Raw genomic sequence first — 21,446 nt, forward strand, 5'->3', positions numbered from 1 at the left:
AAGGAGCCTGAGTTAGTGCGTGAGGTTGAGAGGTACCGGCTAGATATAGTCGGGCTTCACCTCTACGCATGGCTTGGGCTCTGGAACCAGTCTCCTGGAGAGGGACTGGACTCTGTCTCAGACTGGAGTTGTCCCTGGTGAGAGGCGGCGGTCTGGGGTGGGTATTCTAATATCCCCTCGGCTTGCTGCCGGTATGTTGGGGTTCTTCCCGGTGGATGAGAGGGTTTGTTCCCTGCGCCTTAGGGTCGGGGAACGGATCCTGACTGTCATGTGCGCTTATGCGCCAAGTGGCAGTTCAGAGTACCCAGCCTTCTTAGAGTCCCTGGGTGGGGTGCTCGAAGGTGCTCCACCTGGAGACTCCGTTGTCCTACTGGGACTTCAATGCTCACATGGGTAACAACAGCGAGACCTGGAGGGGAGTAATTGGGAAGAACGGCCTCCCTGATCTGAACCCGAGTGGTGTTTTGTTATTGGACTTGTGTGCAAATCACAGTTTGGCCATAACGAACACCTTGTTCGAACATAAGAGTGTCCATAAGTGCACGTGGCACCAGGACTCTCTAGGCCGTAGGTCGATGATCGATTTTGTAATCGTATCACCAGACCTGCGACCATATTTTCTGGACACTCGGGTAAAGAGAGGGGCTGAGCTGTCAACTGATCACCACCTGGTGGTGAGTTGGATCAGGTGGCGGGGGAGGACACTAGACAGACCCGGTGCACCTAAGTGAGGGTGTGCTGGGAACGTCTAGCAGAGGCCCCGGTCCGCCTCCGGCAGAGCTTCAACAGCATTCCAAGGAAGACTGGGAACATTGATTCCGAATGGACCATGTTCAGCATCTCCATTGCCAACGCTGCTGCATTGAGCTGCAGCCGCAAGGTGGTTGGTGCCTGTCATGGTGGTAATCCCTGAACCAAATAGTGGACACCAGAGGTGAAGGAGCCACCAGGCAGAAGAAGGTGTCCTATCGGGCTTGGTTAGCCTGTGGGACTTTGGAGGCAGCTGACAGGTATCGACGGGCCAAGCGGAATGCGGCTCGGGCAGTGGCTGAAGCAAAAACTCGGGTGTGGGAGGAGTTCAGAGAGGCCATGGAAAAAGACTTTCGGACTGCCTCCAAGAGATTCTGGCGAGCCGTCAGGCGTCTCAGGAGGGGAAAGCGGTGCTCTACCTGCACTGTGTATAGTGCTCGGGGAGCGCTGCGGAAGGAATACTTCGAGGACCTTCTTAATCCCACTGACACGTCTTCCGAGGAGGAAGCAGAGTCTGGGGATGAGGGGGATGACCCACCGTCTGGCCCATTGTTACAGGTCATTCGATCCCTATACAACCGTTGCAAGAGCTTGGTTTGCATTTCTGGCAATAAGTCGGACTCGTTTCTGGTGGGTGATGGGCACCACCAGGGCTGCCCTTTGTCACTGATTCTGTTCATAATTTTTATGGACAGGATTTATAGGCGCAGCCAAGTGGCGGAGGGCTTTCACTTCGGTGGCCTCAGAATCTCATCTCTCCTTTTCTCGGATGATGTGGTTCTGTTGGCTTCATCGGGTAATGGCCTCCAGCTCACACTGGAACAATTCGAAGCCAAGTGTGAAGCAGCGGGAATGAGGATCAGCACCTCCAAATCTGAGGCCATGGTTCTCAGCCGGAAAAGGGTGGAGTGCCCACTCCGGGTCGGGGATGAGTTCCTGCCCCAAGTGGAGGAGTTCAAGTATCTCGGGGTCTTGTTCGCCAGTGGGAGAAGGGAGCTGGAGATCGACAGACGGATTGCTGCTGCGGCCGCAGTGATACGGATGCTGCACTGGTCCGTCTTGTGGAAGAGGGAGCTGAGTGTAAAAGCGAAGCTCTCAATTTACCAAGAGCTTGACTCTTGTGAAATCTCAGGAAAGCTGTCACAGCAAAACTTTTTTTCTTTCATAATAACAAGCTTAATGTTATGCCATTCAGTCCATCCAAAACATGTTTGTGCATATGTCAGGACCAACCTGATACATAAAGTTCTGCTGGAGGACATTTATTAGTGGCAAAACTTTAGTCTGATTGAACTGATTGGTTTTTCTGAACTCACTCAGTCTGTGGAGTCAGTGTAATGGTCTCAGTCATATACACTACCATCACTTATATTTGTATGTTAGTTTTATCATAGCATTGCTCTGTGGCTTCAGACATGTAAAATTCATAGTAAAATTTGCAGATTAAATTTTGAGTGATATCTGGCTGATTTTTTGACACGTTATAGAAAGCTGTCCACTGTTTCATAGTCTTTCCTGCATACAAAAAATATCTGGCACTCTTGCCAAATGGTTTCAGTCTCCAATAGAAGGAAAATTGTAATACAAAATTTACTCACATTAAGACAGTGTTTAATTTATCCCATAAAATATATTTCTGAATGTCAAATTGCAAGAAAGAACAGCAAAATACACAAGCGAGGTGGCACAGATTTTGTGGCTTTTAAATATATTTTCTCCCTCTGCTGGTAATGGACCTTCTGGGAAAAGAAAGATTGAAATATCTATAATTTTTTTATAAAAAAGAAGAGGAGAAAGAGAAAACCTGTGGCTCAAAACTAACTTCAAATCAAGTCTCATCCTCCTTTTTCCTTCTTCATCACTACAGAGTCATCACAACACAGTTACAACACTGCTTAGTTAACTCATAATCAGTGTTGGGCAAGTTACTTTGAAAAAGTAATTAATTATAGTTACTAGTTAGTAACTGAATTACCAGATTTAAAAACTCTTTACTTTGCCTTGTTTGGTATCATTCTTTTCAGCACAACCTCACGTGTCTGAATTTACAGTTATGTTTTCATTTTGACATACTGTACTAACACAATTTATCTAAAATCAGACAAAAAACATGAAATCTGTGTAGAAAAAGTTATATTTTTGTACTGTAACAACCACACACATGTTTAATGACTCATATTTCAAAATGTTAAATGCAAATAAAAACTGTCAATGTTAAAATCATATGCACAAGTTTTTCAAACAACAAAGTTATTTGCAGCCATTTACCTTTTACCCTTTTTTTATAACCATTTCAAATTATTTACATAACAATCAGGTGTTTTGCATTTAATACGATGCCACACAAATTATTTGTGCAACTCCAAAAAAACAATTTCTGTCAACATCACAGCCTGATACCTGCAGGTCTGACAGCAGCAGGCGTATCACTCCTGTTTTCTACCTGGAGACAGCAGTCGCCTCATTGTTCTGACACACAACACAAACCTATCCACAACACTACACACTAACTACACAAGACAACACATTAACTACACACTCCAAACACCCTAAACGTCACAAATCTCTCACATCTCAAAACTCGCTCTCTCTTTTCCTGCTTTCTCTCTCTCTCTCTCTCTCTCTCTCTCTCTCTCGCGCGCGCGCCGTCACTCCTAAAACTTCCCCCTCTCCCTAAACAACCAATGTCATGTTTCCATATCATTTTGTGATTGGTTGACATGGTACATTTTTCTGTACATTTCTGCTATTTGTTTTGTTTTTTTATTTTTTGCTCATAAGCAGAGAGTGCTTGCTAGCGCTGTTCTTAGACAGTAAACGTGACGAAACTATTGCGGAAAAAACGCCGCATATGTATTGTTTATCATGACTGACGTGACATGACGTGGCCTATCAGCACAATTTAAAAACTGGTATATATCACCTTGTTGCTTTGTCATCTTAAATTGGTTGTTTTATTTGGCTTACCACGATTACTATATTCTTCCTCAGTCAAACAGCAGCACTCATGCAAATGTTTTGCCCCCTGAGCTCCAGGTGCTGTGCCAAAAAGTGATCGTCGGGCAGAAAGTGATTGCCGCCCGCGGGAGCGCGCGCTGCTGCTTAAAGCTGCAGCGCCCCGATTACTTACATAGACAGCTACTTCCGTACAACTGATATAAGGTGCGGTAAGCTGAAGACAGCTTCAGCTGTCTGTTTGTTGAAAAATAGTAATGTGGCCGCACCGCGTTTTTTTGTTAGTAACGGTAACGGCGTTGTAACGATAGAAATAGTAACTCGTTAGATTACTCATTACTGAAAAAAGTAACGCTGTTACTGCTCATAATTCATATTTTACAAGTGGAAAAATGTCTCAAAGCAGAAAAAAGAACAAAACAACTGATCAACTTGTTAGATTAACTGCTGTGATATTCTGCAGATTCTGTTCACACAACATTTGAAAACACAGCTGGCTGAAGCAAAATTAAAATTGTACTGACCTCATTTTACTGAGGCAGTGTACAAAGATGAGACAGGCCCCGATTAAGATTAACACTAGTGAGATGCATGCTACAACACTACACAGAGTGTAGAGACTGTTAATAATGATGATTTCTGAAAGAAACTGGGGGCATTTGCATGTAGGACATTGATCTAAATGTACTGGGGTACATTTAGATCAACAACTGAATCTATTTTTTAGCAGTGTACAGACAGAGAGGGACATTCAATAACAAGAGACCAAAAACTGGACCTTGCATGAAGTCAATGTAATATAAACATGATAAGTTGGTGAATTTGAGCAAAATACATAAATAAATAAAACCCTGTGCCGATCATAAGTGAGTCAAATTAGTCTTGAAAGGATAAAAACCTCAGTCCTCTTCTGTGGCACCTGGTGGCCAAAAATATGAAGAGCAGCTTGAATCTACAACTTGTACTGAACAGCTTAATTATGATTGCCCTTTCTACATATTGAATAAAGTGTAAGTATTAGATTTTTAAAAATATTGTTTGCTAGTTTATAAATAATTCTTCCCCCAGCTCCAGTTATTGCTAACTTCGTAGTTAAGTCATCTTGCTTTTGGGGATTTTTCTATCTGTGTGCATCTCTGTAATGTTTTTTATTGAGAACCTTTGGCAGCTAGGTCAGCCATAAAACTTTGCATATTTTGAATGTGATTTGGTTAACTTGAATGACTAAGCACTCAGTGGATATCTTGGGATACTTGTGGATAAGTCACTAACCAAATTTAATCCATCCATCTTCTTTTGCTTATCCAGGGACTGTCACCAATCAAATTTAATGAGCAGGAGAAAAAAAATTGTACATGTGAGGACAAGAAATGACAAAAAAAGAAGACATTAACAAAAAAAAGACACCCTTCCCCCATAATCGTTTATTTACAATATTGTATTTGGTGAAAATGTTCTGATTGTTCACGCACACATTGTTGTAAAATAATGTGTGCGCCAGTCTCCAACGAGACATAGCGCTGGAAGAGTAGTTATTCTCCGTTACACCACAAGAGGGAGTATCTCCTGAAATGAGCAGCTGAAGTGGGAGTAAACGAGCCAGGCCACTCACCTAATGCAGTGCGCCTAACAAAAGCTGTGTGAAAGTGTGTACAAGCGTGTAACAATATACTACTATGGCTATATATTTGCACTTAAGCAGATAAAAATAGTAAATAACTTGACCTTGGTCTTAAGATAAGTCCACATGGTTGCAGGGAATGTAGGAAAGTTGGCTGTTAATTCCCATCATGTGTGGTTAGTGTATATTTATTGTTAGCAATGTAGATTAGCCATGAAGCTACCGGTTAGCAGCTACAGCTAATTTGCCAGTTTGTGTGAAAACCTCGTGGCACTGTGGTTGATGTCTACCTGTACTGGGCTGTAATCACAGTTAATTCAGACCTGGGAATCAGACTTTTGTTTAGGGTTATTTCGTTTATGCTACTGTAAGAAGTATTGGTGTTTTGAGTTTGAAACAAGCCAGGCCACTCACCATAATACAGTGCGCCTAACAAAAGCTATGTCAGATGGTGTACAAGTGTATAAAAATGTCTATATATTTGCAGAAGTTACAGTAAAGGCGGACTCACAACGCTATGCTGGTTTCAATTCCTTTTAATCTAAGTGTGCAACATACAACAAGAATTGCATTTTACAGAATTCTTCATGTGAAAGTTATCCATGTTTTGTTTGTGTAACACAAAGTCACTCATAATGTGACCTCTGCTAAATGTAGCAATGTAGTTTTCATCTGTTGTTTGCAAAGTTAAACAACCAACTGGGCAAAGATCTAAGGCTAGGGTCCATAGCTCAGTGCTATCTGGGTCTAGATAATTAAATACATACTAATTAGAAGTCTCCACGATTAAAGAAGAATAACAACTATGCTGCATTGTTCTTTTAATCCTGATGCTGCTCAAGGCCTTTTTAAAGCTTCTTTAAATAACTGAATTGTTGTAGTTTTGAGTTCATTTGATTGATATTTCTGTTTTATTAAAGTGATTTGTTTCTTTTTATTTTTGAATCAGTTCATTTACTGAATCCTCTTTAAGATTGTTTTATTTCATTGCTGAAGCATTATTAAGCTGCAAATAATTGTTTTCATAGGACAGACTTGTAAATTATTTATTTATGTATTTTTATGATCAGTGACTTTTTAGTAGAATATGCTTTGCAATCAGTTTGTGTGGTGGTTCTCAAAGTAAATTTCAATACAGTTTAAGTACAGATTAACTGTGATGGATATTTTAGATATATACGTATAATTACGTACACATGTTAACAATGACATGCACCTGTAACCAGATGATGTTTGAAGCCTTTTAATTATCTTCCTGATCTGATCTGTCTGTCTGATCTGTCTCTCTCTCTCTCTCTCTCTCTCTCATATATATATATATATATATATATATATATATATATATATATATATATATATATATATATATATAAAAAAAAGATCTAAAGGAAGACTGAAGTTGTCACATTCAAATGAAAACTGACTGTACATCTGCATCTTCAATGTTCGTGTCATTCCTGGAAGGACACTAGCTGCTGGGAGATTTCAAGGGACATAATAATGAGTATACATACTTTGCACTTTTTGACACTATTTTTATGCATTTGTTTCATTTACAAGATTTGCCTGATGTTTTTTTTTTTCATTTTAACCTTCGAGTATCAGTTCAAAATGTTTTAGAAATGTTAAAGAAAGCACAAATCCATAAAGTACATTTTTTTAAAGGAGCAAATTTTAAAATATTTGAGAAAAAATAAAAAGACTGTTGTTTATGAAACTTTATATTTTTTGAGCGAACTCTTGGTGAATATGTGGAAGTATTGTGAAGGTTTAAAGAAAAACTGGGCTGTGCTATTTTTTTTTCATCAGCTAAGAGAACAAGACCAAAGCGATCAGTGGTGCCACAAAGCATACAAGGATGGTACTTGTTGATTTGCCAGCAGTTGTGCTGCTGGGCTGTGATCCTGTTGTTGTGCCAGCAGTTGTGCTGCTGGGCTTTGATGCTGTTGTTGTGCCAGCAGTTGTACTGCTGGGCTGTGATGCTGTTGTTGTGCCAGCAGTTGTGCTGCTGGGCTGTGACGCTGTTGTTGTATCACTGTTGCAGAGGTCACCCTGGCAGCAGCTGACTTCTCCTCCAATGATTCCTGAGAGCTGTGCAGTTTGTGTGTTTGAACAAATCATCTTGGAGGCGCAGCCCTTTACTTTAGTAGTTTCCCCTCCTGCATTCACTGAGAAAACAAAAATTATTCTACTGTGCTGCAAGTTTTAAAAAAGGAATCACTGAATATTCCTCTAAGCAGAAAAGAAACATACAGAAACTTAATGTTCTAGGCCTGTTACCTGCTGCTGAGATGCAGTAGTCCTCATTTCTGTTGCAGGTTAAAGTTTTGGTGCAGTCATTTCCATCACATTGCGAGCATTTTTTCCCATTTGGCGAGGGTATGCTCCAATCTATGAAGCACAAATATATATGTCATATTTGTTTCCTTGATTATTTTATCAAAGTGCCAAAAAACATCAGATATGCAAATACTGGATGCTTTAATCCTCATCCATCAGGAGAACTCAGTGATTGAGAAAAAATTAATTTTCCTAAACCTGGCTCACTTTGTAACTTTTTCCACAATATTAATAAAATCTACTTCTTTATCACAACAGGAAATACTATTTCAAAATACCAAGAAACATGTTGTAAATTACCAGGGACATCTTGAGAGTTGCACAGATCAGAGGTGCAACACTTGCTGTTAATTACAACTTGGGCAAATCCAAAGTTGACTGAGCCACTGAAGCACTGATCAGGCGTAACACAAGTTCTCCCCATAAATTTAAATTCTGAACCACCTGAAACCAAAGAGGAACCATTGTAAACTCGGTCACTTCAAAAAATAATAGAAGAACTATAAAATACCATTTTACCCATATTTGAAATCATTCTGACTGAACCACACTGAGTATTGGATGGACATTCTTTTGTTGTCTCATTGCAGCTTCCAGATGGTCCTGGTATGCATTCATAACATTCCAATGGACATGCTGATAAAATACATTTAAATAAGGAGTTAAATCAACTTTTCTTGCATTAACCGTATGGACAAATCCTGAAACTCCAACTAAAATAAATAGATTCAAACAAAGGGCTAAAAGTACAATAAATAGTACAATCATTTGTAGGAAGTAGACACATTTTTTGCTGGGTTGTAAATAACATGATGTAAAAGCAATAAAAAAAAAGTTTCATTGAAATGACAGAACTTTCTTTAAAATGTTAAAGAACAGATAACCAAGGAAAAACTTGCTTTTAGGGAGCAGCAGGATCCCAAGGATCAGCGCAAGGATCTGCATTCTGTGATGGTCAGATAGAAGTGAAATTTAGTTTAGTTTCTGTTCAGGTTGTAAGTAATTCTTATTGGGGGGAGTGGTTTCTCTCTCACTCTGACCACCACTTAACCCTTCCTTTGACAGTGAAAGAACCTGACAATCAAATTTTTTTATTTGCATAGCAAATATTAGCCTTTGTTAAATTTGTAAATAAATTATCTTATTGGTAAACCTTGCATTTCACACACTTTTGGTTATTTGAATTTCTGAACTTTTTAGACATGCTTCTGAGATCCTGTGAAAGCTGGTAAAACTGAAGCATAGTTGCCGTCAGTCTCTATTTAAAAGAGAAGGCTAGTCCAACAATAACACTTTGCATGCTTTGAATATGATTTGGTTAACTTCAATGACTGACTACCTTCTGGAAAAGCCACTAATGAAATGTATTCAATTAAAATCCAGGTACAAAACTCTTGTGCAAATATACTGTACAAATATTACTAGTCTACTAGTAGAATTGCATTCTACTAGACTAGTTGCACATTGCAGATTGCACTCACTGCTGCCACTGCTGTATAAAAGTAAATGGAAGGAGAGAGACCCCTTCCTCTACACTGGAAATTTTGCACTTGTTCCACAGTGTTATGACCTGGCTCAAAAGCAACAACATAAATAGGGAAACTAACACCAGAATTTCACAGGGAAGAGGGTGTAACACACAGGGATTAGACATGGTTTCTGTGGGAGCTCAATGGGTAAAGATGTTTATGATGGCTTTGTCCTGTTTTTTAACAGGTTATATGAATGGTTATATGAATAAAATGACAGACTATATTATTCTAAATGTGAAAATGAGTTTATAATGTTTACCAGTGTTTCTCAATGATAATAGTATTTGGCTGCGGAGTTTTGAAACCATGGTGGAGAAAGCAGGGTGTCCTCTATAGCCGGGGATCAGGAAAAACAGTGGGTATGTTCCTGACCCTAAACAATATGCTAAGATTAATATATTTTTGATTCAATACACGAGAAGCAACTTTAGTTTTACCTTATGAGAAGAAGCATTTTCTGTAACCTGCAAATTGTCCTCCCCAACAAATTGACCTCAGTTGACACATAGTCCTGCCCCTGTACTGGGAAGATATTGTATCAAGCATGGATAATGTTTCTGAGAATAAATCACGTGTTATAGGATGAGAAAAAGGTGTGGCCTGCCTGCTGAAGCAGCTCAGAAGTGCTGCTTTGTTTACAGCTGTGGTTCTCAAACTTTTCACAATGAGTACCACCTCATAAAACATATGGCTCCCTACCCATATGGAAAAGATATATATATAAATCTTATAAAGTTTCTATCTGTCTTGTGTGAAACTTGTATGAAAAGCATACAAGTGTTAAAACAGATATAAGATCCCTTGAAAAATTATATAAATGAAACTTGTATGTTTTGGATACTTCCTAAAACAATATATGAAAGTAATGAGAAAGTGGCCACTTTCATGAGTAAATCCTATAAGCCTTATATGATTCACTATATGAAGTAGGCCACATCTTATGCAAGTCTTTTATAAGATTTTACTGTTTCTTTTCCATATGGGCATGACCAGCATTATAGTAGTATTTAATAACATATACAGTTTACATGAGACAATTTTATTTTTTATATGAATGCTATTCATTTTAATTGTCATAAAAAGTAAAATAAACATAAACATAAAATTGGTTTAGGGCCCAGATGGCTTGGGGATAGAAGCTCCTCTTGAGTCTCTCTGTCCTTGCCCGGATGATGCGGAACCTTCTGCCGGATTGCAGAAGTTGGAACAGTTCGTTGCCAGGATGGGACGGGTCCTTCAGTATCTGCGCTGCTCTAGTCCGGCATCTCCTGGTGTAGGTGTCCTGAAGCGGGGGGAGAGCAATCCTGCAGCAGCGTTCTGCTGTACGGATCACTCTCTGGAGAGCTTTTTGGTCCTTCACACAGCTGTTCCCAAACCACGATGTCATGTTCTGTGTGAGGATGCTCTCCACAGCGCCTGTATAGAAAATCCTGAGGATCTTTGGAGAGACCCTGAACTTCCTCAGTTATCGTAGGTGGTACAGGCGCTGCCTAGCCTTTTTGGTCTGGACCTGAATGTGGGCAGACCATGTCAGGTCTGAGGAGATGTGGACACCGAGATACTTGAAGGACTGCACCCTCTCCACTGGAGCTCCATTGATGATAATGGGCATGTAGTCTCTGTGCTGACTCCTTCTGAAGTCCACCACCAGCTCCTTGGTCTTGCCAACGTTCAGCTGGAGATGTAGGCCGCCTCATCGTTGTTGGAGATGGCACCCAACACCACTGCGTTGTCAGCAAACTTCACAATGGTGTTGGAGCCGTGGGTGGCCACACAGTCTGAAGTGTAGAGGGAGTAGAGCAGTGGCGAGAGGACACATCCCTGTGGTGCTCTTGTGTTGATGGTGATGCTGTTAGAGACGCATCACCTGAGTTCTGCCAGTGAGGAAGTCCAACACCCATGCACACAGGCGGCTGTTGAGTCCTAGATCCCTCAGCTTTGTGAATGGTCTGCTGGGTACTATTGTGTTAAATGCTGAACTGTAATCAACAAACAGCATTCTCATTTAGTTGCCCTGTTTCTTGTGCACATGGCTGAGGGTGGTGTGCAGGACATGGGCGATGGCGTCCTCAGTGGATCTGTTGGGTCGGTAGGCGAACTGGAGCAGATCTGTGGTGTCTGGGATGGAAGAGGAGATGATGTTCTTCAGCAGCCTCTCAAACACCCTCATTACTACCGAGGTCAGTGCAACTGGCCGGTAATCGTTCAGGGATGAGGGTTTGCTGTTCTTGGGCACAGGAATGATGGTGGATCTTTTGAAGCATGTGGGGACCACAGACTTCGCCAGGGACTAGTTGAAGATGGAAGTGAACACACCTGCTAGCTGGTCAGCACAGCAGCGCAGCAGACGGCCGGTGATGCCGTCTGGCCCTGCCGCTTTTCTTGTGTTTACTCTCCTCAATGCCGCTCGGACATCATGCTCCGCGATGCTGGTCACCGGTCTCTCGCTGATGACGTCACTGTCCTCGGTAGTCAGGCGGTAGATAGCATTAGCCGCCTGGCTAACCTCGAAACAGGCGTAGGACTGGTTCAGCTTAGGGCTGGGCGATATGGCCTAAAATCAATATCACGATAAATTGAGCAGTTAACCTCGATAACGATAAATGGACGATAACCACCCCAAGTGCCAAAAAAAACAAACGTTTTTTTTTTTTTTCATTTGATGGGGCTGTGGCAGGCAGCATAGTTCCTCCAGTTATTTTGATAATATTATTCCCCCCCTAGACCCCCTAGAAAAGAAATAATAACTAACCACCTTATTGTAGTTGGATTATCTCAGTGGTTCTCCCAACTTAAGTTTGGTCCATTTACAGCATCCAGCCATGCAATTGCATTTTTCCCTAACCGTTGAGAACACTTGCGCTAACTTTTATCGAATGGAAAAAAGTTAGCGTTCATCCTCCAGCTTCAGTATGTTTATATTATGCTAAAATAGCTGTGTCGCTAGCCAGCATGTAGTGCATCATAATATACCAGCCAGTGAAGTGTCTAGAAAAATTTTGTTGGGGGGGCCAGGTAGGGGCACAGATTTGGAGAAGGGTGGCAGATTTAATTGGCAGATAATGTTTAAAAAAAAAATTTCTACCAACCCTTAACCATAATTCAATAATCCTATAAACCTAATAACCAAATGCACTTTTAACTCTTATTAGAATGAGATTTTAACCACTACGGTGCAAAGTTTTTAGATACTGCGTTGATAAAGTACAAGAGATACAATCAGTGCTTTGTCAGTGTTTACTCAGCATTCAAGGACAGCAATATTTGCATAGTATTTTTACTGACATATACTGCACATATGTTTTGGGCAAAAACATTTTTGAATATTAAAATACGAACATTTGTAGCAAACAATTGACAAATTAGCCAGTTCCAATGTAAAACTTTCTCTGCCTGTTAAAAAAAGAAGATAATCTTCTCACAAACTGGTGTTTGATTTTGAAACAGGAAAAAAGTGGAGAAACAACTGAAAAGACTAATATTTGAATAAAACCTGAAAGCAAGTAAATACTTTCTATGCTGCCTTATGGTAAACTTTGGTAATATTGATAAAGAACAACACTGGCTGATGATGAAATACATTCAGCTGGCATGGTGACACTGCCAGTATTAACCTGCAGGGCTGGACTGGGACAGAAAATCGGGCATTTTGACTACAGACCGACCCACCAGGTATTAAAGCCATAAAGCCTTTGAATGAAAACAAACCCTGTTGTGACAGTGATGTACAGTCTTTTTGGTATATGTATGATTTCTATACATTTTACGTCAGATAAAAACTTTGGTTGTAAGATTTAGATAATTATTTAATAAAAGCTAGATATTTTAAATGAGAATAAGAAAGAAAAGTATTTCTTTGTGCCCCCTTTCCCTGTTAATGCCCTACCTGGCCCCCTGGCAAAACTTTGCTAGACCCGCCCCTGCACAGTTACCAGCTGTCAGCTACATAAAAAAGGATCCTGGTGGGTGGTCTTCACGTTTCCCTCTCACCAGATATCCAAACCGACATCATGACCAGCAGCTTTACAGCTGTGGCTCCAGCAAACATCAGCTGATACTAGAAATGAATATTAAATAAATTCTAACAACAGCCGATCAAGCTTAAACGTGCTGCTGTTGTTTAGCGCAACATCTGCTGGTTTCGTCTTTCTGGCGCAAAGTGGGCGATAAACAAACAAGAGAGAAAAGCCGATCAGCTGATCATCGATCAGTTTCATGATTGAAGTAGCAACAGGAGAGGCAGGATGAGAGAAGAGGCAGCTGTGCAGCGTAAAGACAGAATAAATCCAGCTTTGTGTCTTTTTCCATTCTAGCTGAAGTTCGGGACAAACTGCGTCTCTCCTCAGCTCAATACGAAACGTGTAATATTTTCTCTGATTGAGGGACCATTCCATTTTTTTAAGGAGCCGTTGGCAACTCTACTAACTAACCTTATGAATAAAATAAAGTTCACTATCAGTAACATCATAGCAACCGAACAGCTGTATAAAAACTCCAAGCTGGCTAGAACGCAGTATGAGTTATTGCAACTGACAGTAAAAAGTCAGCACAACGAAAATAAACTCCACCTAAACTTAGTTCATATCTGACCCAGATAGACTGCAGGTCATAACTTCTTACCTGAAGTTCAGTTCACCTGACACTCGGACTGGCGGCTGCCTCGGGGCTCTCCTCCTGCCTCCCCTTCCCTCATCCACCTGCTGCCTCTGTGGAAGCCCCGCCATAGCCACCACCAAACAACGGAGTTATTTCTACACATCGACCTGCATCTGGCCAATCCACCACCTCTCATTGTTCATGCCGTTACAAAAAAAATAAATAAGTCAAATAAGCCCGATGGCCAGTCCAGCTATGTTAACCTGCAACCAAATCTGCAGCTCCATACAGCAATGTTATGACTTACCTTACATCTTATAACTCATAACTCTTATGTTAGCTCCCCTCTGTAGCATACTGTCTGAAATATTCCACGGCTGCAATAATTCTTTAAGTGTAATTTTTTCCTTGGTATTCTAATTTCACCGAAGTTTACTAAACTCAACAAACTTAATATTACTTACCGGGACATTTATTCTGTCCTCATTTTCTTTCACCGAAAAATTGTTTCCTGCAGTGACGTCTTTCGTGCTTGGCTCTCCTACCTTTGCTAACGTGATGCACATCGCGCAGAAGCCGATGCTGCATTCACTTACACTCGGATATCTGAGCGTCACCGTGAAAACATAATCGGACATTTGATATTTGATTGAATTTTATTGTTTTGCCTTTGGGGTGGCACCTGGGGTGGCCAGTCTGGTTGGGGGGGGTGGCCTGTGCCCCCCCAGGCCACCCCGCTGGACACGCCATTGATACCAGCTACTCCAATTTCAGTAACCCTACAAACGTCACTGCTGTTTAGTTTTCTGCTTTCATTTGTGTCGGAAGTGAAGCAGAGCTGTACGTTTTAATTTTTCAGAAATCCCTCAATCAGTAAATGGTATATTATTTAATCATAACAATTTTTGGGGAGGCTTCCCATACCACTAGAGGGAGCCCATATAGCACCAGTGGTACCCATACCACAGTTTGAGAACCACTGGTTTACAGGATTATAAAGCAAACGCATGCTCTAAAAACTTTTGAACAGTCAAACAATGTCATATTGCTCACACAGTAAAGCAAACAAAAGACTTGCACCTAATAACACCCTGAATATCAGTTCCACATGTGTCCCTGTCAGCAACAGAGCGTTACTAGCAGCGGCGGTCCTAGCCTGTTTGGCACCCTGGCCAAACACTCCCTTGATCCCTTTACCCCTAGTCCTAAAGTGTATATTTATTGTCTTACTCTTCTTATATTTATTGTTTGTTTACTTGCACTGCTGTAACTAGAGCCTTGACGTCTCTGCTCTCGCGCTCACTTTTCTCATATAGAATTTAGAAAAAAAACATTGGTGCAAATTTTAAGTCTGTATCATAATGTCTGGTGTTTTCGTTTTATTTTGCGAGTTGGTTATTAGATGCTGCTCCAGCCAGTCAGAGAATAGGTTGAAAACAGGAGTTAATAAATTCTGCAGTCCACTACAAATGGCACTGAACAAAAATTAAACAGTTAAATCTCTCTATATATGGCACCATTTTAAAGCCTGGGATAGTCTTTTGACAGTAGAATAGGATTCATATATATTGCATACATTTTGTATGATATAGAGGTATTAAGGTAATAGTGAAGCAGTCAGTCCCAGAGCATATTCTAAATACTGCTCTTGTGGAAGTGGAAGGTATTCTAAATGCCAAAATCTTGCATACATATCATTTGACATAGCTAATCTCGATCCCATTACACCCAGCATCCCTCTCACGGAGCGATGGGATTCTTCATTACCTCCAGCTTTCTATAATTCCAGCAATCTACCAGGAAAGAGAAAATGGCGGCAGCTGAGTTTTCTCAGATAACACCTGGGCTGCCTTAATTTGCTATTAACTACTGTAGGGTTTCTGGTGTTTATAAGAAGATGACCCTGGTGTCAACATAACAGAAACTTCATTGCTGATTGCACCACACAGATACATGTGACCATTACATTGCTTCCCTGCTGATTATTTTTTATTTAATTAAGTATCCACTAGGTAGCGTAGTTTTTCACACAAGACACAACACTCTTGTGAATATCACACCTACCATGTTTATGGAGCGGCCGAAGTAGAGAACAGATGGAAAGGAAGTCACAATGGAACAGGCCTCAATTTCCGGGAGCCCTCTGGCCTATGGGTACTATAGCAAACACTTTCACTGGACCAGATTGAGTGATCCAGACTGCTGCAGTAAAGGCCAAAGATAAAACCTATGTCCAAGTAGTTCTAATGCCCAGCGCAGGAATAACGACATTACAAGTAACAAGCGTTACTTTTTTCACTAACCAGTAATCTAACTAATTACTACTTCTATCATTCCAATGCTGTTACCATTACTAAGAAGAAAATGCAGTGCAGTCACGTTACCGTTTTAACTGCGTGCGCTTCCACGGACGGCAATCACTTTCTGGCACAACACCTGGAGCTAGGGGGCAAATTAGTCGCACGAGTGCTGTTTGACTGAGGAAGAATAAAGTAGTCGTGGTAAGCCAAGCACATGACCACTTTAAGATGACAAAGCAACAAGGTGATATATACCAGTTTTTAAATTGTGCTAATAGGCCACGTAAAACCAGAGTCATGACAAACAATATACACGGTGGTTTCCTGAATAGTTTTGTTACGTTTCGCACTGTCTAAGGACAGCGTTAGCAAGCACTCTCTGCTTGTGACCAAAAAAACCAAAAAACAAAACAAACACCTGCTGTCAGGCCAGCAATCAGGCTTTGATGTTCTCATTTATAGTGAACAGAAATTATTTTTTTGGAGTGGCACAAATAATTTCTGTAGCATCTTATTTAATGCAGAACACCTGATTGTTATGTAAATAGTTTGAAGTGGTTATTAAAAAAATAGGGTAAAAAGTAAATGGCTGCAAATAACTTTGTTGTTTGCAAAACTTGAGCAGAAGATTTTAAAATTGACAATTTATATTCGCATTTAAAGTTATGAAATATGACTTAATAAACATGTTTGTGGTTGTTACAGTAAAAAATATAACTTTTTCTGATCGGATTTTATGTTTTTTGCCTGATTTTAGATCAACTGTGTTAATACAGTATGTCAAAATGAAATCATAACTGTAAATTCAGACACGTGAGGTTGTGTTGAAAAAAATGATACCAAACAAAGAGTTTGGTATCAGTAAAGAGTTTTTAAAGGTGAAATATAGAGGTAAAATCAACAGTAGTTTGAAATGGCCATTTATACCCTGGACCCGAGAGTTTTTTTTTTTTTTAAGCAACGCAATAGTTACTTTTCAAATAATTAAATACTTTTAGAATCTTGTAACTTAGTTACTAACTCAGTGACTTTTTTGAAGAAGTAACTAGTAACTATAAATAATTACTTTTTCAAAGTAACTTACCAACACTGCTAATGCCTAAATAAATTTAAATAACATGAAAGAAATTTGGGGGCAGCTGTGTTGGGAAGCATACCACTGACACCTTGTGGTGAAGAGGTTAATTACAGTCACAGGACTGGTGTCTTCCAGCTACAGCAGCCAGCTTAACTAGTGATTCCGAGGCTTGCCATGAATTGGACATGTCCTTCTGTGTCTTTATGAAGCTGTGAGTAGTAATAGATTTATTGCCTGTCAGGATCTTTGTGTTGATAGTTTATTCCAAGTCCTATAATTTGTGTTGAGCTGTTTTCGAGGCTAACTATCTTTACATTCTGTTACGTCCCCTGGCTAGTCTAGGGTGTTTGAAGGGACGAACATAAAGGTAAATAGTGAAGGAGGAGCCAAGATGGTAACTTATTTATTATTAAGGTTTATTTAATGCTAGTGATGACATTTTGGTACAGACTGAGAGTTAACTTCAGGGAGAGCCAAGGCCAACATAACAAACAAAACATCCCTGATGTGAAAATAAAAGAAACTTACCTAACTCCAAAGAAAACAAAATATACAACCTATAACCATAACCTACCTAACAACACATAAACAGGAGAAAACAGGGTGTCAAAACAAAAGGCAGCTCTCCCCTACAGGCAGTCTGAACATGAAAACTAAAATGCACATACAAGTCACAAAGGCATGCAAGCCTGCACAGGTATGGCACTCAAAATGGCCAAAGGGCCCAGAAACACAGCTTCACAGGCCTTAAGTAGTGCTCTGCTGATTAACAATCTGCTAATTAGCTGGACTCTGAGCAGCATCCAATCAGGACAGAGGAGGTGGAGCCTAGACAAAACAAAGAGTTAGTAGGAAGTAGTAACATCCTCCTGGGGGATGTAACAATTCCATGTGGTGGGTCGCATTAATATGCTAGTCTAGATAGTCTAATGAATGTTCTTGAGTTACCTGATGAGTCTGTCTGAATGTGTTAATTTGTTCACATTTACCAGTTCATTGTTCAACAAGGGTTATGCAAACTATATATACATTAATGATTTTTGGGAGAATCAAAATTGCTTAACTAACATGTGCTACTGTTTTCTCTATTAACAGACCACACACATACAGACATGTGTATACACCCCATGTCTACTTCTCCCTGCTGCACCATTTCTATGAATTTGGTGTGTACAATTTAATGGGAATCCCTCTTTTAGACCCTGTTTCTCCAACAGGAGTCTAAGTCCACATTGTCTCCACCTCACCCAGCTGCATTTATTGCTACAGTTTGAATTTACTCTAGAAGAGATAACATCCCGAGCGGGTGGATTAACAACAGAACAAAGGATTGCAGATTTAATGTAATCACGACCTTAGACACAGAATGAGTCAAACCTCATATCCATGTCATAAGTTATGTCATCTAGCGCAGTATAGATTACAAATAAATGTGAGAAAACATTTTTCATCCTCAATTGAGCAACTTTTGCATGTTCTCCCCTCTTTGCATGTGGTTCTCCCCGGGTACTCTGGCTTCCTCTCACAGTCCAAAGACATGCAGTTTGTGGGGGTAGGTCAATTGCCCACAGGTGTGAATGTGAGTGCGAATGGTTGTCTCTGTCTATGGCTACATCCACACTAGCCCACACTGGTACATACCGTGGCTGGACAAAGCTGGACTGAAAGACAGCACGGAGGCACTAATCATGGCAGCACAGGAACAAGCACTGAGCACAAGATCCATAGAGGCTCGGGTCTATCACACCAGGCAAGACCCCAGGTGCAGGCTGTGTAAAGATGCCCCAGAGACAATCCAGCACATAACAGCAGGGTGCAAGATGCTAGCAGGCAAGGCATACATGGAACGCCATAACCAAGTGGCCGGCATAGTGTACAGGAACATCTGTGCTGAGTATAACCTGGAAGTCCCGAGGTCAAAATGGGAGATGCCCCCTAGGGTGGTGGAGAATGACCGAGCTAAGATCCTGTGGGACTTCCAGATACAGACGGACAAAATGGTGGTGGCTAACGAACCGGACATAGTGGTGGTAGACAAACAGAAGAAGACGGCCGTAGTGATCGATGACAGCAATATCAGGAAGAAGGAACACGAGAAGCTGGAGAAATACCAAGGGCTCAGAGAAGAGCTCGAGAGGATGTGGAGGGTGAAGGTAACGGAAGGTAATCGGAGCACTAGGTGTGGTGACTCCCAAACTAGGCGAGTGGCTCCAGCAGATCCTGGGAATAACATCGGAGATCTCTGTCCAGAAGAGCGCAGTTCTGGGAACAGCTAAGATACTGCGCAGGACCCTCAAGCTCCCAGGCCTCTGGTAGAGGACCCGAGCTTGAAGGATAAACCGCCCGCAGGGGCGTGCTGATTGATTGATTGATAGATTGATAGATTGATTGATAGATAGATAGATAGATAGATAGATCCATCCATCCATCCATCCATCCATCGGCCTATTTTAGGGGTGCTGAAGCCTCCCTAAAATATTCTTAAGCCCCCCTAAATAATTTGGTGGGGTTTTTTTTTTTAACTTATTCGATTTTTTTTTTACAGAACTTGCAGACAAATTCAATATAAAGACGCAGGAATATGAGTTTAAAGAAATAATAATATAAACCTGTCGCTATTCACACAAATATGATCATAACTCGGTTGGTCCCTTTCGCTTTACATTGTTAAGGTAGCGTCAGTGCTTCGTTATCCAATCCGTTCCAGTTGTTCACAGGGGACATCCACATGACTGAAAATCCAGTCCTCGTTTTCACTGCTACTTTACACTCCGCTCGTATACACCTGCGGACACACTAGCGTACATGTGGCAAACGGCAAGAAATCATGGATATACTCAAGTTTTTCAAGAAAGTAAGTCTTCATCACTGGCTGGTAGTAACAATTAGTTAGCTCCAGCTAACAGCAGAGAATCCCATGTAAATAATGAACCAGGTGTTCCCCATTTTGTAAATAAAAACCTGGCTAGCGCACTAAGTTAAATTGTTAGCATAATTTTAATTTCTGTCACTCGTTTTAGCTCTGAAAAATCCAGCTGAGCTCATTCAGGTATGGTTATCATCAGTGGAAATAATAATAATAATCACTCCATCCCCATTAACCTGTAGGAGTCAGGGCAGAGGAGCACAGAGAGGCAGAGGGGAGAGAGAGGTGAGTCAAAGGATGGAGTCATTTGTGATGCAGACAGTCTGATTAGAATTTTATGGGACTCAATATGGATATGAAATATGAAACATTTCAGTCACGGTACAACATATAAGACCTGTTTAACTTGAGCTTTTATTTAGGAGAGTCAAGGTTAGAAAGTGGAGAGAGCAAAGAGAGAGAGATATATATAAGTCAAATTAGCCTGACTCACATATTTTTGAGGGTTCTATTTTAATATTACTTCAATTCAAGTAATTTAGTAATATTTTTCAGGGCTTTAAATTGCAACCATTTTAGTCACATGCGTGCTCAAAATATAATGTTTGTAACTTCAAAATATTTGGGAGCAACAAATTACTGTGGAGCGGGAGCAGAAGTCATGATATTAGCAATTTACATTACAATTCAGTATGTTTTAATGTATCTTGAAGGGTGAGGCAGAAGGAGTGGCTGAGGGAGAAAAAGGTCAACAGGCAAGTTCAAGTCAGAGAGAGCAAGGAGAGGAGCTGCAGCAAATGGATCGAGAGGCAGAGGAAGATCAAGTTATTACAGAGAGAGGAGAGCAAACAGGCCAAGAGAGGGAAAATGATGAAGCAGCTGCAGCAACTCATTCTACTACAGGGTTTGATTTAGGTGACAAAGACACAGGGCCCAGACAGGTGAAGCTGAAGAGCTATCCACATGATACGTTTGGTACACAGAAGCGAGCATTTAACCACAGCTGGTTTGAAAAGCACAACTGGTTAGAATATTCAGTCAACCAGAGTGCAGCTTTCTGCTTCCCATGTAGAGTGTTTGGCAAAAACATCAAACATGATAGTTTGGTCAGTAACGGTTGCAAGAACTGGAAGAAAGCTTTAGTCATCTTTGGCAAGCATGAGATGGCACAAACACATAAGGACAGTGTTGTTACATGGAAAAGCTACCAGGGAACTAGCAAACAGGGAAACGTTGCACAGATGATAGCAACTGCAAATGTGAGTGAGATAGTCGAAAGAAGAGAGTATCTCAGACGAATTGTTGCAGTCACCTCTATGTTAGGGAGACAGGGACTCCCTTTTCGTGGCCATGATGAAGGTGAAGACAGCCCAAACAGAGGGAATTTTCTTGCATGCATGGAGCTTTT

At 40.8% G+C, this 21,446-nt stretch overlaps 1 protein-coding gene across 2 annotated transcripts; it reads right to left on the reverse strand.

The window, feature by feature from the left end:
* Window positions 1–7,135: 7,135 nt before the first annotated feature.
* Window positions 7,136–8,611, reverse strand: LOC146658879 (phospholipase A2 inhibitor and Ly6/PLAUR domain-containing protein-like). Of its 2 annotated transcripts, none has more exons than XM_085422632.1 (6): window positions 8,566–8,611; window positions 8,186–8,302; window positions 7,967–8,110; window positions 7,607–7,717; window positions 7,347–7,494; window positions 7,136–7,190 (listed from the first exon to the last, which is right to left on the reverse strand). In XM_085422632.1, the coding sequence occupies exons 1-6, from the start codon at window positions 8,609–8,611 to the stop codon at window positions 7,136–7,138; spliced, it is 621 nt and encodes a 206-aa protein (XP_085278758.1). The 2 variants fall into 2 exon arrangements, with proteins under 2 accessions (XP_085278758.1, XP_085278757.1); XM_085422631.1 differs by having other exon boundaries at window positions 8,551–8,611.
* Window positions 8,612–21,446: the final 12,835 nt, after the last annotated feature.

Source organism: Rhamphochromis longiceps, linkage group LG11 (assembly GCF_057381845.1).
Source record: "Rhamphochromis longiceps isolate RC_006_pf linkage group LG11, R_longiceps_female_GT1.1, whole genome shotgun sequence".
Classification (NCBI taxonomy): Eukaryota; Metazoa; Chordata; class Actinopteri; order Cichliformes; family Cichlidae; genus Rhamphochromis; species Rhamphochromis longiceps.